The 18,442-nt window shown below is 35.3% G+C and overlaps 2 protein-coding genes across 4 annotated transcripts; both read right to left on the reverse strand.

Annotated features, from left to right (window-relative positions):
- Positions 1 to 1,589: 1,589 nt before the first annotated feature.
- LOC147292826 (DEAD-box ATP-dependent RNA helicase 46-like) lies at positions 1,590 to 4,195 on the reverse strand. 3 transcript variants are annotated; one of them, XM_086234156.1, is made up of 5 exons: positions 4,057 to 4,195; positions 3,489 to 3,600; positions 2,904 to 2,978; positions 2,176 to 2,444; positions 1,592 to 2,033 (listed from the first exon to the last, which is right to left on the reverse strand). In XM_086234156.1, exons 3-5 carry the CDS (start codon positions 2,910 to 2,912, stop codon positions 1,793 to 1,795), a joined length of 519 nt encoding a protein of 172 aa, XP_086090282.1. In that variant the 5' UTR covers positions 2,913 to 2,978; positions 3,489 to 3,600; positions 4,057 to 4,195; the 3' UTR covers positions 1,592 to 1,792. The 3 variants fall into 3 exon arrangements, 2 of the variants coding, with proteins under 2 accessions (XP_086090282.1, XP_086090281.1); XR_015120719.1 differs by lacking the exon at positions 4,057 to 4,195 and having other exon boundaries at positions 1,590 to 2,033; positions 2,754 to 2,978; positions 3,489 to 3,759; XM_086234155.1 differs by lacking the exon at positions 4,057 to 4,195 and having other exon boundaries at positions 3,489 to 3,757.
- Positions 4,196 to 12,746: 8,551 nt separating this feature from the next.
- Positions 12,747 to 15,766, reverse strand: LOC147292827 (cytochrome P450 81Q32-like). Its single transcript, XM_086231317.1, has 2 exons — positions 14,782 to 15,766; positions 12,747 to 13,601 (listed from the first exon to the last, which is right to left on the reverse strand). The coding sequence occupies exons 1-2, from the start codon at positions 15,688 to 15,690 to the stop codon at positions 12,993 to 12,995; spliced, it is 1,518 nt and encodes a 505-aa protein (XP_086087443.1). The 5' UTR covers positions 15,691 to 15,766; the 3' UTR covers positions 12,747 to 12,992.
- Between the last annotated feature and the right edge of the window lie 2,676 nt (positions 15,767 to 18,442).

Consider the following 18,442-nt stretch of genomic DNA (forward strand, 5'->3'; position numbering starts at 1 on the left):
CCCCAAGTTGACTCAGTGTCAGTCGAAAAGGAAAATCACATCTGCATGTGAAGGAAGCAACACACCTTCAAGCAGTGCGAATGGGGGACCAACTAACCTGTTAGGCTGCTTTTTGGATTCTCAGTAAGCTAGTTTATTGCTTTTTAGTATTAGTATGCTATATATGGTCAATCTCCTGGAAGTTAGATTATGAACTTGCTGACTTATATTTGGAATGAGGCCATAATATAAGTCATGCCAGTTTGGTTGGACTTGATCTTTATGATTTATTTTGATGATGGTAGTACATATGGACCGGGGAAGTGCTGTAAAGTGGATTATTTTGTTTTTGTGAATGTGCCAGAGGTGTGAATTTAAGTTGGTGAACACTTAAAAGATGAGTAGAAGGTTTAAGTTTCCTGCTTAAGTGTATTGTAAAGCAACACATTTATAACACCAAAGGTTTTTTGTAATGGATGATCTCTAGATATGTTATATGTATTACGTTCCTTCTATTGAGGTATACCTCAACTTATTTATGTTAAAGTATACCCTATTGGGGCCCACACAAATAGTTTTGTGTCGATTCGAACCGTTCATTTTTTACATCTTCATTGATAGATCATCCTTGCAAAAAATTAGCCAAATTGGAAATCATTTGTTTATCTAACTTTGATAAAACAAATGGACAGTTTCATCGAGAATATTTGATTCGTCCATTTATTTGATCAAAGTCAGATAGGCAAATGATTTCCGATTTGGCTAATTTTTTGCAAAAATGATCTATCAATGGAGATGTAAAAAATGAACAGTTCGGATTGACACAAACGACTCGTGTGGGCCCCAATAGGATATACTTTAACATAAATAAATTGAGATATACCTCAATAGAATGAGCCTATATATATATGTTATAATGCTTTTGGATCAACTTGTGAGTTTTTTGGTGTATGAGGTAAGTTACTAGATTATTATCTTGTTCTTTAATTGGTTAGTAGCAAGCATATTTGGAAGCCATCACTACTACAAAAAAGACCATAGATATCGGTTATACACTGATATCTATTGAGGTGCAAAACCGATATTTCCAGGGGTGATATCTATTCTACCGCTATAATAGATATCAGTGTAACACCGATATCTATTACATGTTTTAATATCAGAATGTTTGAAAAAACTGATATCCAAATATCTCAAACTAATATCTAAACATATTTTAAATATCGTTTTTGTATTTTAAACTGATATCTAATTGACTTTGATACTGGTTTTCAGTAAATAACAGATATTAAATCATCTTTATATATCGCATTACTTATTAAACTGATATCTATTTTAAGCTCATCTTTACATATCGCATTACCTATTAAACTGATATATAAATTAACTTTGATATTGGTTCTCAGTTATTAACGGATGTTAAACCCGTCTTTATATATCAATTTTTTAATAGAACTGATATTAAAAACTCCGAAAAAAGTGATCTGTAAGGTTGGTGTGAAATAATTTTTTTTTTTGTGCAAAAACTCATATAAATGTCCTGAACATGCAAGTACACAAATGTGTGGCTTGAAATTGGTGCATTTTCAAATTTTCCTTTCATCCAAACATTCCAAGTACAAAAATGCATTCCATTCATCCAAACATTTCAATTAAGTACAAAATAAAGGGATTACAAATTAATCCCACAAAAACAATAGTCACAGCTATGATCAATATTTCATAACCCCTATCAATTGTTCCAATTCAAAGCTGCCTACACTTTCAAAATATTGGCATGGCAGCAATTTTTCTAACCTTTGACTACATTGTTCTAAAATCTGCATGCACTTGTTCTTCCTTTACAAAAAATTGGCTTGGCCATGCATCTAAATGCCACAAAATGGCTAACGTACCCTGGGGGCATCAGATGCTTAGCTCGCTCCAGAACTTGTATCAAATTAGCTGCATATTTCCAATCATGCTCAGAGAAAGAGGTGTACAACACCCCATTTCTTTCAACTCGGTAAACATAGTCCTCAACCACATTAGGGAAATCATAGTTAATCACCACCCTGTAACATGAAAAATCATAGCTAATCTCTCACCACTCTTGATATTTGTCCCAGTGAGTCGCTGTTAATTTTTCATTAATAAGTTGAGCATGAAAACTTGGGGGAAAAAAGAAGAAAAGAAAGTGCGATGACATGAGCTAACCTTATATCTTTGATGTCAATCTGGCAAGCAGCATCATCAGTGGCAATTAATAATATTGGGGACTTTCCGCAACAGAACTCATGTAGAACCAAGTCTCTCTCATGTTGAGACTTGTCCCCATGAATTGCAGCAGCCCCAATAGTGTCTGCAACCTGGTCACACAAACTCTCTGTGGAACAAAAAACAATGACCTTAGAACCTTGTTCCCAACATCTAAGGATCTGGTCCAACTGCGTCTGCTTCTCCATTTGTGGGACAACTTCAAAATACTGCAGATTTATAAACAACTTATCTTTTTGTGAAGCTTGACAGAGTTCTCATAGAGAAGATAATAATGATATCAAAGTGATCAAACACTCAAAAATTACTCACAAATCATAACCCATTTCAGATTAAGACTAGTTCATTGCAAAAGAAGACATTAAAATTAAAAAAGAGAAGAAAGCAACTAAACAAGTACAATAGATTGTAAAAAGGAAACAAACATCAAATTTTGCTCAAAAGGAGGAACCAACAAAACTAAAACCCAACAATCCGAATAAACCCTTTTATAAGAACCTGAATGCATTAGTACTCACCAGACCAGCAAGACGAGCATTTTTCTAGAAATCAGTGTTATCACATAATATATAACCTGCAAAAGTGGGAAACAACATACACTACTGCAAATACCTCCTTTAATGTTCATAACTACATAAATAAACCAAAAATGATAACATATACAATACCAACTCCATGAATCGATCTCGCCATGGCCCAATTGGTATTCAGAGCTCCCAGTCGAAACCAATTAGTTCTGAAAACTGCAAACAGAAAAAGGGGGAGAGGGAGAGGAAGGAAGTGAGAAAAGAGTCCATTAAAGTGGAGAAATAAGAAACTTAATGCTCAGATATTGGAGTCTAATTCCATTTATCACTAGGACTGAGACCAATTCACCAAATAATCTACAAAATTAAATACTGATTACTCTAAAATTAAATACATTAGTAATGATAACCAGACCATCAAGACCAATTATTTAAAACAACAATACCATCCAACAACCAAAGGAGCTAATATGTGCATATGCATTGACATTCAAAGATTTTTTTAACTGAGGAACATGTTCTGGCCACTTGCACCTTCAAAGATTTTTTTTGACTGCCATAGTCCATTTAGAAATCATCAGAGTACTTGACTTTTCATGTCATATGATATATGCAGTCTATAATTAATAGAACCATCAGGGTGAGAATTGCATTGTGGAACTTGCAAACAGCCAATATGGTCTAGATCTATAACAAACAGCCTCTATCTGAATAACAGGGAATCACCTTGTAAAATGTCTCGCCAGAATAATTTGGGTTTGCTCCAAATGTCACAGTGTAGTAAGAAAAACTAATAGAGAACTTCTGTAATAAATATGCTAGATCAACAGTCCAAATGCTGCAAACGAGATGTCAGTATTCAGTCAGATATATCAAAAACGTTTCACATAAACTTATATTGAATATTTGACCTTAAGTATCAAGCATAAACCTAAGTGCAACTTTAAGCTATCAGCATTCATATGGCACTACATACCTATTCCAACTTCACAAGAAGTATTCATTTATACAAACAATACAAGATTTCTGTAATAGGACCAGCTATAGCATGACCTTCATTAAAAAATAGCATTTAGGAAAGAGTAAATTATCTAGTCATACAAATACTAATCTAGTATTTTCAACACTAGATCAAGGAAGCACTTTCATTCTTCTACAGTTTCTATCTTCACCAATCTCTGAACTCATAATCCTATAAAACATAAATTAATTTATAAAGAACAATATTCATAAGGGAAATTTCGAGTATATAACGGAAGGAACTTAAGTTCTGACTTTGTAAAGAAGGGAACACCTAGTTGTGCAACGTAGTTCTGCCAATGTCTGAATATCGTAGTTGTTAATGCCAATGGTCCTAAAAATCATCAGAACGCAGGCAAGGCCGCAATCCCAAGAATATAGCTGGTTTATGTGTGGGACCTATAAGCAAGACACCTAAACAAATTAAAACTAAAGTCACAATTTATTGTGTATTTGAATTTGAATCTGCATACATAGGGAAATCATTCAATTATTTGATTCATATTCAAAGATGATGCTGATACATAGGGAAATCATGGTTCACATAAACATAGCTTCACAAAGTCTGACGAACCATCAAATTAAACTAATCAAGTTTCATCATATAGATTGAATTTCCACAAATGAAACGATCAACAAATTGAACAAGGAGCTCAACTTTTACATCTAAACCAACCAATTAAAAAACAAGGAGATACATATCATCAACAATAATAAAGCTGAATAATTCATCAAAGATAAATATTAAAGCTCAATACTTTGTAATGCAAATCATCAAAAGCAAGGCATTTATGGTGGGTCAAGTACTCTGGTTGTAGTTTCAGATCAAAATCCAATCATTTTTCAAAGAGCAACAAAGATTTTTTTGACTGCCACAGTCCATTTAGTAACAGATTTCAAAGAGCACAAAAATTGAAAAATGTGAATATGGAAACTGAGAACACAAGAAATTTCCAAATGAACTGAGTAATCGAAGCAGATTTCTAGGATAAAGTATAATCAAAATACATAATTTATATACACATATATAATCAGAACTCCCACCTCAAATTTTTCTATTTGTTGCTTCAACACATATATCCTCCTCATTCTAAACCTTGAAGTTATATCCTAAAGCTGAATTCTCCAAAAATTTGTGAAAAACCCAAGACAAGTATAAAGAAAACCCTAAATTTGAAAGCACCCAAACCCTGAATTCATTATAATTTAGACACAGTGAAAGTTAGACAGAGACCAAGAGAAAGAGGAACCCTAACCTTAATCCGGTTCAATTGCCCACACCAATAGAGAGCTCAAGTTGACAGGAGAAGAACCCCTATCGAACCGCTGCAACCCACCGCTGAAGTTGCCAGAATCGGACAGAGAAGGTCGCGAGCTTTCAAGCTTCAAAATTCCACCATGCGTGGTTGTCGAAGAAAAGGGATGCCATGGATCAATTCAGCTCAATGAGAGGAACCCATTGCGGTCTGAGTTGGGCCGCGACGCCGCTGGAATTAGGAGATCGCTTCGCATGAGTAGACCTTTGGCTCTGCCTGGGTTCGGTTGGGGAAGGGAGAGGAAAAAGAGAGGAAGATATGGCCGGTGGTCTCGCCAGCCATCGCTGCTGGACGGTGGCAGTTCGATTGGTGAGGAGGCGCGGTGAGAGAGAGAGAGAGAGCTCGAGAGGGAGGGTCTGAGAGTTAGAGTCGAGATGAGTGAGAGAAGGTACACCAAAAAAATTTTAAGTTGGAGGAAAAGACCGGTTCAGGTAACATTACTTATATCTACTGAAAAAGGGTTACATTAGATATCATTTTTAAAAAAGTGGTGATATGTTATCTACTTTATGTATCATCAAAAACCTCAATCGATATTAAAATTTTTACAATATCGATTTTTGATAAACAGATATATATCTAATGATATTAAAGGCCTTTTTTTGTAGTAGTGCATCTCCAAAGCTACACTAGGTCCTAGCATAAATGCTTTGAGAAATAGTTGGTTAGCATAGAAATAAGTATAAATGCTTTCTAAAGCCATTTCTACAGAATTTGGTTAGTAGATTGTCAACCTTTATCAAAGATTGCAGTAGTTGCCAACATTCTGCACAAAGGTTGTTGTAGCAGTGGTGAAAAACAGAATCAGACCTCTCCTAAACTAACCAATATCCCAACTAATTTGAAACTGTAGCATAAGATTAGCACCTGTTCAATCCATTTGGTTTCTATTGTGGCTATCAACTCATTGTCAGACTTCAGATTATATAGCCACCTTACCAAAACAGGTGGTGCAAAAAGGCTTTAGCGACCCCAACCCCTACATCCTTCACCTTTAGTGTTGCTGCATAGTTGGTAATCCCTTGTGCAACTCTATATGGTTGTTGAATGGGAAATAGAGGTAGGAAAAAAAGAGTTGGAGTTGCCAAGATTTCTTGTAGTGACGTGTTTAATATATGTGTGTGTGAGAGAGCCTAATGATACATGCAAATTGGTCCCTCACACACACATATCATTAGGCTCTCTAAAAATTGGTCCCTTTACTTTCACTAAATCCTATGGTCCCTCTCTAAAAAATATATTGGTGATAAAAATTGGTCTCCCATCACACACCCTCAACCTTATATGCAAGGCTTTTTATCACCAATAGTCTCTCTACTTTCACTCAAACTTCAAATTGGTCTCTAAAGTGCATTTTCAATCAATTTCATCCCTCATATTTGACATCAAACATTAATTTGGTTTCTAGACACACTTTAAAAATTTGCCAAAAATAGCTTGGCATACGAAAAAATTTCTCAAAAATTCCTACGGACTCGTCTTGACTACTATTTTTTTTATATGGAGTCAAATTATTAAAATGATTTTCTAGAAAATTCAGAATTCCCAAACTAATTCCCGAAATTTTCTGGAAGAAACTAAATCTCAATTTGATAATTTGACTCTATATAAAAATAGTAGTAGTTAAGACGAGTCCATAAGAATTTTCGGAGAATTTTTTCATATTCTGAGCTATATTTGGTGAATTTTCAAAGTATGGACCAAATTGATGTCCGATGGCAAAGATAAGGGATGACATTAAGTGAAAATGCACTTTAGGGACCAAATTGATGTTTTGGTGAAAGTTGAGGAATTATTTGTGATAAAAAAACCTATATGCAATAGAACAATATATAGAATACCAGCTACTTATACCGAAGACAACACAGTGTCTATATCTATATAATCATTAAAGCCAAAAAACTTAGAGAAATTTTATTCAATAACCCTTTTAAATATCAACTAAACGTTTTTGACCCCCTCTCTCCAAAACTTACTTGTATAACCCTTTTTAATGTGAAATACCATAATACCCTTCATATATATGTATATACATATGTATATATATATGTATATGTATATATACATATATACATATACATATATATACATATATATACATATGTATATATATACATATATCAACTAAAGAGTTATAACCCATAATACCCTACATATATATATATGCAGGGCCCTTCCAATAAGGGATCCCTCATTTAACACTAAATGAGGGATAACCCTGTGTGGCCCACACGGGTCGTTTTGTGTTAATCCGAACCGTCCATTTTTTACATCTTCATTGATAGATCATCTCTGCAAAAAATCAGCCAAATCGGAAATCGTTTAGCTGTTTATTTAAGCGGTCAAAGTTTAAAACAAATGGACGAATAGCAAATTCCTCTATAAACAACTAAACTTTGACCGCTTAATCGAAAGGGTAAACGATTTCCAATTTGGCTGATTTTTTGTAGGGATGATCTATCAATAGAGATGCAAAAAATGGACGGTTCGGATTAACACAAAACGACTCGTGTGGACCCCACAAGGTGATCCCTCATTTAACACTAAATGAGGGATCCCTTATTGGAAGGGCCCTGTATATATATGTATGTATGTATATATGTATGTATGTATACACCGAAGACAACACAGTGTCTATATCTATATAATCATTGAAGCCAAAAAACTTAGAGAAATTTTATTCAATGACCCTTTTAAATATCAACTAAACTTTTTGACCCCCTCTCTCCAAAACTTACTTTTATAACCCTTTTTAATGTGAAATACCCATAATACCCTTCATATATATATATGAAGGGTATTATATATGTATTAAGGGTATTATATATATATGAAGGGTATTATGGGTATTTCACATTAAAAAGGGTTATAAAAGTAAGTTTTGGAGAGAGGGGGTCAAAAAAGTTTAGTTGATATTTAAAAGGGTCATTGAATAAAATTTCTCTAAGTTTTTTGGCTTCAATGATTATATAGATATAGACACTGTGTTGTCTTCAGTATAAGTAGCTGGTATTCTATATATTGTTCTATTGCACATAGGCTTTTTATCACAAATAGTCCCTCAACTTTCACCAAAACATTAATTTGGGCCGACGAGTGGTGGTCGATGATGGGGGCAGGGAAGGGAGATTTGTAAATTTGTTGGGTGAAGGAAGGGAGAGAGAAGAGAGGTGGAAAATTCAGAAATTGTAGGGTTTAGGGTTTTTGAAAAATATTGTAGAATTTACATATATATATATATATAGGGTTGAGGGTAGAATTTACATATATATATATATATATAAATTCTACAACATTTTTCAGAAACCCTACAATTTCTAAATTTTCCACCTCTCTTCTCTCTCCCTTCCGTCATCAAACAAATTTACAAATCTCCCTTCCCCACCCCCATCGTCGACCACCACTCGTCAGCCTCCTCCTCGCCCCCTGCCCTCACCCTCACCCTCGTCCTCCTCGCACTGGTGGGTTTCCATTTTGCTTTATTTTGGAGTTTGTGAAGATGTTTAGTTGGGGTTTTGGAGTTTTGCTCATCACCTTTGCCCACCAGAAGAAGAACAAGAAGATGATGAGTTAATGTTAGTCATTTTGCTATATGGATCTGGTTGCATTGAATATTTTATTTAATGTTAAGTATTGGATATTGTATTAGATAATGTTAAGTACTAGATATTGTATTTACAAAATGGTTGAGGTAATTTCCTTTGGGTTTGCTGGGTTTCTTTGTTTGTTTGTTTTTTTTTTTTTTTTTCCAAATCTGCACTTTTGTGGAATTTTTTGTCAAGACATGGTGAAATTTTTGGTCTTTGCATGATTGTCACATGGTCGACACAAATCGACTTGTGTCGACCATGTGGCGACCATGTGGCGACCATATTCTTCTCCTCCTCCGACGACCATGCATTCCACCAGATTCAACCCACCACCATCCTCCACCTCCCCAACCGACCTCTCATCTCTCTATTTCTCTCTCCTTCCCTCCCCACCCAATTAGAGAAAACACCCAAATCTGGGTTTTCAAATTTTTTTTGTTTTTTTCAAATTTGGGTTGGAAGAGAATGGGAGAGAGATAAAGTGAGAAGATGATGGAAGCTGGCCAGTGAGGCAGGTTGCTCTCCATGGCTGCTGCAGGAAGAAGGTACAGCAATTTGTCGAATTTTTTGTCGACACATAGTGGACTGTGTCGAAATTTTCATATATAAATGAGTATTTTGATTTGGAAAATGTAAAAAGGTCATAAAAGTGAGTTTTGGAGAAAGAAGGTCAAAAAAGTTTAGTTGATATTTAAAAAGTTCATTGAATAAAATTTCTCAAAAACTTAATACTTATTTTATCCCCCCAACTATGATCTAGGTTTCAAATTTCCCCACTATAAGAATTTGATTAATTTACTCCTCATAACTTTTAAAAATAGGCCAATGTGACCCATTCTGTCAATATTTCATCCATATATCCATCTAACACATGTCATGTGTCATGTGAGTGATGGTAAAATGTCCAAAGTTGAGCTGAAATGACCATTATGCTTAAAATTAAATAAAAAACTAAAGAGAACAATAGTAGCCATTTTATTTTATTTTCTATTTTCTATTTTTATTGCTTTTTTTGCAATTTTTATTTTTGTTTTTAGGTATAATAGTTAGTTTACCGAATTGTCTATTTTAACATCACATGCATGTCACGTGACATGTGTTTGGAAAAAAATGCCGATGGAACTTAAGAAATTGATGGAATGGGTCACATTGGCATATTTTTAAAAGTTAGAGGGGTAAATTAACCATATTTTAAGTTTGAGAAGCAATTTGACACCCGGGTCATAGTTGAGGGGGCAAAATGACAACTAAAGTCAAGCCAAAAACCAATTTGTTTAAATGCTTTATAGCTTTACCCTTCACAAAAACAATGTTGATGTAAAACTGAAAAAAGTTTCTTTTTCAGGCTTTCAAGTTTTACTTTGTACGAAATATTCAATAAAGAGTGAAATTTCTCTGTAATAAGGATAAAGCTGATTTGGTATCTTAATTTAATAATATGACTTCACATAATTATATATCTTTTGAGATGTCAAGTTAGTCAATATCCTTGTTATAGGGAAATTTTTCTCGTAAGTGAAAATATACTTGGCAATAGCCTGATATGAAACATGGGTAATCTCATTAGTAGGGATGAGAGCACGATTATAATTATATTGTTTAACCATATCCTTTTTTGTCTATTTTGCACGGGTCCAACGACTTGATTTTAGAAAGTGGACCGCAAGTTTCCTTTTGGATTTTGAATGCTTCTAAATAAGGGTGTCGTCATGCCTTTATAATCAAGGCATCCATATGTTAATTTTGATCTGTTATGTACCTTACACTTGTTGTATCACTTTTTTTTTTTTTTAATTGAATGAGAAATTTCATTGAAACCACAAGGGAGTTGCATAGTTTAGAGCCAATTGATTGTGAAGCAAGTCTGATGTTTCATCAACCCAGGTTACCCTTTGATCACAAGACAAGACAAGTTCTAAAGACATGTCGACATATCGAATTATTAAATGAACTCCATACTAGCTCCCTTAGTTTCGTCCATAAGATGACCATCAGATGCTAAATCTTCACCTATCATCTAAAGTCGTGAAATAACAATTTGCACATTAGATTCAAGGTAAATATATAGAACTATAACCTGCGTGCAGTACCCAACTTATTTATTACTTTTAAGAATTGTTTTTAAGACGTACTTAAGATCGTTATCTTTTCTATAATTCATTATTTACAATTTAAGATCGTTATCTCCACCAACACCCTCCTCCCCTTCGGCCAGTCCACACCGGTGACCTCCCCACCACCGGCGACGGCGCCGACCGCTCTAAACCCATAGCAAAACTAGGATCTCTGTGTTCTCCTCGTATGGCTTCTCTTAAAGAGAGATTTTTTCTTGTTTTTTGGGTGAGATCAAACAAAACCCATATTCCAAATCTCTAAAATCTCTTTTGGAAGTGCGGAAAAACCCAATTGATAGAAGCAGCGATTCAATTAGAGAGAGAGGTAGTAGTAATCTTTTAATTTTCAAACAAATTGTGGAGGAGATATATAGTGGAGAAGCAGTGGTGGTATAGTGCTAAAGCAAGTTGGAGTAAGCAACAACCTCCATGGGAATCCCCAAGGTTCCAACCCATGTGCTGGGCAAGCGTTGGGATTGAGAGCTTTTGCTAATGAAAGAAAAAAGGTTAGAGAGAGCATAAAGAGGAGAGAGGACGAACATAGCCAAAGAAAGAAGGGTTTATGGTAGTCGGCGCCGGCGCCGATAGTGGAAGGTCACCGGTGTGGATTGGCCAGAGGGGGGAGTATAGTTGGTTGGTGGCCAGCTGGGTTTGAAAGGTGAAAGGGTTATTGAAGAGTTAATTACACTTACACCCCCTGAGGTTTATCGTCTTTTCAGATACACCCCCTGAGGTTTCAATAATTACACATACACCCCCTGAGGTTTGAAAACTATTGCATATAACCCCCTACAAGAGAAAAAAATAAAGAAATAAAAAAGAAAATATTTGTATTGAGGTTGGACCTTACACTTTGAGTAATCTTATCAGGTTATTTAATCCCTTAGCATGTCTTTTTGCATAATTTTTCATCATTTTTCGTCTCACTATAGGGGTTATATGCAACAGTTTTGAAACCTCAGGGGGTGTATGTGTAATTATTGAAACCCCAGGGGGTATATGTGAAAAGACGATAAACCTCAGGGGGTGTAAGTGTAATTAACTCGTTATTGAAAGGTTTTGGGTCAATGTGCTTTTAATTAAAAAATGAATTAAAATTTAATAAATTTATTGATTATAAAAATTTAACTATAGTTAATTTTTAAGACAGATGTCATGCTTAGGAAGAGTTGGTGATGCATCATGGTGAGCAAATTTGCTCTCCTTCCCCATCTGTTCCTTAATTAATTGATATTTTGACACATGTCCAGCACTTAAGAGTCACTTAACTCCATTATCTCTTATTAATACTTAATTAAATGAAAAAAAATTAGGGTTCAACCTCGTTTCACTCCAAAAGTCCATTTTTGTTTTGATAATATTTTGACACATGTCCCTTATATCCATGAGAGACAGTCAAAGAACCAAAGAGGCCCACCCGGAGATAATGTTGCCACTGTCAAGGCCTAGATGTAAAGTGTTGTGGTTTGAATTTTTGTTTGCTAAGTGTTTCAACCATAAAATGGTATTATTGTATTTTCGTTTATTAAGCAATCAATTCTAGAAATACTGTATTGACTAATTAAAAAGATATGTGCATGACAAAGATACAGCTTTCTCCAATAGGGCAAAGATGATGATAAACAAGTTGTTAGGCCAGACAGCTTACACATATTGTACGTATTATTTACAAACTTTGTTTGTTTAAGGAGAAAAACATCAATGGTAACATAAATTGATGATGTGACATTACCAATAAAGAGGAGTGTGGATCTTAAATTTTAATGTCCCAAAACTCTCTTAATTTCTCTTTGTTAATATTGCAACATATATTGCAAGAAAGTTAATTTTTTTAGACGAATTAGTCAAAATCTAAAAAAAAAAAAAAGATGAATTTGTCAAAATTCAAAAGAAAAAGATGAATTTGTCCCTACCAGTGCCCACTGATTTTGTGAAAGGCAGCTATCAAATCAATTATTGTCCTCTCTTATTTTCTCAACAAAACTTATACATACAAAGATAAAAATGATTGATATGGAGAAAGAAAAAAGATAGAAGTACAATTACTATAATATAATACATAATAGCTAGTTAAAAAAAAAAATTATTGCAATAGACTTGCTGTATCTGTCCTAAATTACAATACTCCAATTATGTCTTGCAATTAACCTACTTAATTTGTTGACACAATTTTAAACTATTACCCATAAGTCAATAGAGAACCTTGTTGACAATTGGGCGTGCTTTACACATGGCTTCCAATGGCACAAATTTAGGCATGGTAATTCCTTTACCTTCAGTCATATCAATCTCCTTCTCACTAACTCTCTCCCACTCAAAGCATTGAATCAATGACCCAAGAGTCAAGCCCACCACACGTTGGGCCAAGCCCGCTCCAGGACAAGCTCTTCTTCCCAGCCCAAACGGTATGAGCTTGTGTGACTCATTCACACCACTTTCGAACCTCTCGGGCTTGAAGCTTTCAGGCTCATCCCACAACTTTGGGTCTCTATGTATGGCCCATGCATTGACCATTACCATCGTGCCACGTGGAACGTCGAATCCCCCAACAGTGCAGTCATCGGATGAGAAATGTGGGAGTAGCAACGGTACTGATGGGTACAATCTGAGAGTCTCAGAGATGATGCTTTGGAGGTAAGGTAGTTTGGAAATTTCAGGTTCATCCACTAAGCGGTCTTGGCCAAGTTTAGTATCCAATTCGGCTCTAACCTTTTTCAACACATGAGGATTGTTGAGCAAATTGGACATGGCCCATTCCAATGTCACTGCTGATGTATCGGTACCCGCCAATAACAAGACCTGAAAATTGGTAGAAAAATAATTTTATGTATTGCCACATGGCTTTATATGAGTAATTACATTTGAAGTACAATTATTAGTGACAACATAGTTAATTAAAAGGATAAATTAACATAGGATGCGTGATAAGCATCCTATGTAACCTTTAGTACACCTATTGTTAAAATATAACAATAAAGTAATATTTGTAACATTTAGGTCACTTAGCTTATTTAGTTTAGTTTTAGTTTTAGTTTTTTTTAGTTTTGTTCGTTTTGAATTTTCTTCTCTCAAATTCTTATAAAGTGTAATATATGAAAATATGTCAGCAGTCGCAGTTTTAGTTTTAGTATCTTTTGTATATAAAACTTATATTTGTTCAAAGTGTAATGAAAATATGTCAACAGTTGCAGTTGCAGTTTTAGTTTTAGTATCTTTGGTATATAAAACTTATAAATGTTCAAAGTGTAATGAAAATATGTCAACAGTCGCAGCTTCAGTTCACAGACTACAGTCTCAGTTTTCTAATGTAGTTGTAGTTCGTAAACTACAGTTTCAGTTTTCTGACGCAATTAAAGTTCGCAGTTTCAGTTTGGCGCTTGTTGGAGCTGTTTTTGGTAGATTAAGCTTGTGTTATTTTCATTTTTTAATTTTGAGTGAGTTGGACTTATATTAATTTAGTTTTTATTTTGGATGACTTGGGCTTGTGTTAGGATTGTCTTTCTAGAATGTGACTTAGAAGTTAAATTTGTGTGTAGTTTTGATTAAGTTTTTGTTGTTGTTAGTTCCTTGAAATTAAGGCACTCTAGTTAAAATATCACAATGAGGTAATGAGTTTGCTAAAATGCACAATGAGGTTGCTAAATGCTAAATGCTAAATTCTATAGCTAAAATATTAGTTTTTGATAAAAAAAATCAACTGCAACTCTGCTCGTGTGCTAAATGCTAAAATAGCACAAAAATTTAGCATAACAATATACACTTCGGCCAAGAAAATGGTGGGACCCAAGTAGAAAAATTATTTAAATTAATGCATGTATGTGGACAGTTTTTGACATTCTTTATGGAGAATTAATTCATTTCTTATTAAGATATAGATTTTCCATCATTTATTTATTAAAAATAAATAAATGCATGCGGCAAATGCAAAAGCAGAGTTTGCTAAGAGAGAGAGAGAGAGAGAGAGAGAATTTGTACTAACCAGAATAAGCCCCTTGATAATTTGATCGGTGTAGTACTCTGGCTGTGACTCCTGCAGAGAAAGCAAATGGTCGATCATGGTGTTGGACGAATTTCCACCCTCCGATTTACTCTTACTGCGATGCTCATCAATCAGACCTTGCAAGAACCCATCTGTCCTCTTGGCCAAGTTCATCACCTTCTTCTCAAACCCACCTCTCCCAATCCAATTCAAGATGGGCAAGAAATCCCCTGCGTTCCCGACCCCGCTGTAATGAAACGTCTCCGACATGATCTCCCTGAACTGCCTGGCCTTGTCATCCTTGTCCGCCGCCACGTCATCGCCGTAGTACCTCTTCCCCGCCACCATCGTCATTATGATGTTGAAGGTCAGCTCGGAAAACATCGACTTGAGCTCCACTTTCGTCATGTCTTGAAGCGAGTTTTTGGAGAGTTTTCGGAGCAAGTGTCTGACTTGGTCCTTTCGGATGCCGGAGAAGTTATTGAGCCGGCCGGAGGAGAAGATCTCAATGGCGCCAATGCGGCGGAGGTTGCGCCAGTGGTCGCCATAAGGGGCCAATGTCATGATGGTGTAGTTGTAGCCGAGATGCTTGCCCAGGAGGGGGCGAGGGCGGTTTGCCAAAACGATGTCGTTGGTGGTGAAACATTCTTCTACTGCTGAGGAAGATGAGATTATAACCACGCGACGCGAGCCAAGCCAGAGAGAGAAAATGGGGCCGTGTTTTTGAGAGAGGCGGTGGAAGGTGCGGTGGACTGGGGTTTTTAGAAGGTGGAGGTGGCCGATGATTGGGAGGGAGAGTGGGCTTGGTGGGAGATTTGTGTAACGGCGTCGTTTTGATTGGAGTAGGAACTTGAAAGTGAAGAGGAAGAGGATAAGGGAGAGGGATGTGTAGAACACGATAACTTCCATGATGAAGTTGCTTTTGCTTGGCTCATATAATTGGTTTGGCTTGTTTTGGCTTTTGCTTGGTTTGATGAGGTTGGGTTAATATAAATGTGGTATTTATAAGTAATGAAAAGAATAGTCTGAGTGCTACGTGGGTCTTTGGTTGTCAAAGTCATCTGGATGATTCGGATCATTTACTAGAAAAAAAGAATAGTATGCAATACATTAATAGGAAAGAAGAATAGTATGCAATACATTAATAGGAAAGAAGAATGCACGCAACCACCCATGGCAGACCCGAACTATAATCACCTTCTAGGAAAAAAGAATAGTATGCAATACATTAATAGGGAGTGTTTTCTTTTGTTTTGCATGTATCCTGTCCTCTCTAGGCGTTGGCATGTTACATCACGTTCACGTCAGGGAGTGCGTGTGTTTCTCCTTATTCTCATCTGTGATCCTGTTTGAAATCAATGCATGCGTCAGTGAATACGTGATGCAATTTGTATTGAATGTGACAGTGTGGCCAGTTGGAGCAAACTTAAGGCCAAAGAGGCAAAGAATTTTTGTTTTTTGTTCTCCATCAAGGCCACAGAATTAGTTGCGAAATGCAAACTAGTATTTTTTTTTTTTTATAGCTATACGCGCAAATTAGTTTTTACTATATATTCAAATGTTTCTTCAAATTATTCGAAATAATTATCATATTTCACTAATATACATAGTACATTGGTAATTAAATTAACTATAACAAAACTATAGCAACAACTCACTTATAACAAAACTACAACTGCAATTTTTTTTTTGTACTTAATTATTTCACATTATAGTTTTATCCTTCAAAATATAATTTTCCACTAACAAATTGCAATTTTAGATAATTTCATTTTTGGTGAAACGTGTATTATTGAAATAGTGTTTTAGGCAATTTGTTTTTTTATATCTCTCATATAATGAGAGAGATAAATAAATAAACACATTAGGCGTATATGTCTCATATAAATTTTTCTTCTCATGAACACATTATCATATGAAACATACACGACCTATATCTTCTAGAGAAGAACTTACCTGTCTATGTGATAGAGACATGTGGTATCTCTTCCTCCCCCACTCTCTCTCTCTTTCTCTCTTTCTCTCTTTCTCTCTCTCTCTCTAAGTTGGATACCACATGTCCCTATCACGGGGACATGTAAGTTATTCTCTATCTTCTAACTACAATCACTTAACTAATTAGAGCACGATGACGAATACATATGCTCTAGCATAGCTTGACAGAGCTGATAATTATTTATGGTTGTGCAAATTAATATATATATAAGAAATTAAAATTCTTAGAGTTAGCTCAACTGGTGAGAGAGAGAAGTAATGAATTAGGATTATGATTGATTAATAGACAACTAATTTCGTTGCAATATAAACTATTTTACTAATAAATTACATTAACGAAAGTATGTGCTTTTAGATAATTTTATTTTTGGTGAAGACTGTATAAAAGAAATAGTGTTTTAGGCAATTTCATTTTTTCTCGTACGTAATGAGTGAGATAGACACATTAGGTGTATATGTTTCCTAAAGTTTTTCTTCCTATGAACACGTTGTAACACCCTGAATTTTCTACTTATGTAAATTTGGTACTTAAACTTTTTAACCTTGTTCTTAAAGTTTGTTTAAAGGAATTAAAATTTTCCTTAACTTTGTTTTAACTAACCAAGACCTTTGATTGTGGTTATAGAGTTTAGATGATTGGAAGTGAATTTTGGAAAAGGAAATTCAAGAGTTTGGTGATTATTTTATTCATTTTTTTTTTCAGAATTAAATTATGAGAGAAGGATTTTTCATAATTTTTCTGGAAGTGATTTAACTATTTTGAGACTATAAGAAATTAGTATTCATCAATACGAGTCTGTAGAATTTTTCGAGAAATAATTTGGAGTTTCGAGCTATTTTTGGTGAATTTTCGAAGTTTGGAGAAATTATAAAATTGGAAAAATGATGTGGCGCTGACGTAGACTGACACGCAGCCACGTGGCATATGGAGAGTGGTTGGGCAGAAGTTGACTAGGTGCTGGTTTAAGTGAGACCACATGGGTAGTGTAAGCTTGGTTGTATTGGATCAATCTCCAAGTTTTAATCTTGACCGTTAGAGTTCATTAAACCATGTTTTAATCTTAGCCATCCATTTTAAAGCAACCCACTTAGCCAATATGGATCCCCCTTTGACACGCGCGTTGACTCGCTTTGACCCCTCATTGACCCACCGAATCCACCCATTTTGTCTTACCAAAATACCCGTTTTTCGACCCACAAATCCCCATTTAACCCAGTTCGAAATTCTCCTCTTGTTAGTGCATTTTTAGTGCAATTTGTTCCACATTGGAAACTAACAACTTTTTCTCACCCCCTTGTGCCTATAAATAAAGACCCTTGTGCCTCATTCTCACTTGCATCACCAAATAGAGTTTGAGAGCTTCTCACTCTAACTTTGGTTTCTCTTTCTCTCTCTAGAAAGATTATTATTCTTTCTATTCTAGCTTTGGAGGTCTACAACCGGGAACACCAGTTACCGAAGGATTGTGACGTGACAAGAAGGAGATGGATTCGAGACGGATGAGGATGCATGGGCAAGAAGAGCATTGGATTCCAGGTAAGGGGGTTTATCCTACATTCCTAACTATGGACTTTGTATGTGTTTGTGTTTGTGTTTTTAAATTATTATAACATGCTATATTTATAGGATTGGTCTGAGAGTTCAGGTAGCACAATAGGTGACTGT

Source organism: Dryas octopetala, chromosome 2 (assembly GCF_963921425.1).
Source record: "Dryas octopetala chromosome 2, drDryOcto1.1, whole genome shotgun sequence".
Classification (NCBI taxonomy): Eukaryota; Viridiplantae; Streptophyta; class Magnoliopsida; order Rosales; family Rosaceae; genus Dryas; species Dryas octopetala.

Bases quoted from the DNA above. Each gene is read 5' to 3' on its own strand.
- LOC147292826 (XM_086234156.1), bottom strand. The intron at 2,034-2,175 runs GTTAGCTCATGT...TTCATGTTACAG, and splicing joins ATTGACATCAAAGATATAAG to GGTGGTGATTAACTATGATT.
- LOC147292827 (XM_086231317.1), bottom strand. From the start codon at position 15,690: ATGGAAGTTATCGTGTTCTACACATCCCTCTCCCTTATCCTCTTCCTC. The intron at 13,602-14,781 runs GTTAGTACAAAT...ACCAATTTTCAG, and splicing joins TTATCAAGGGGCTTATTCTG to GTCTTGTTATTGGCGGGTAC.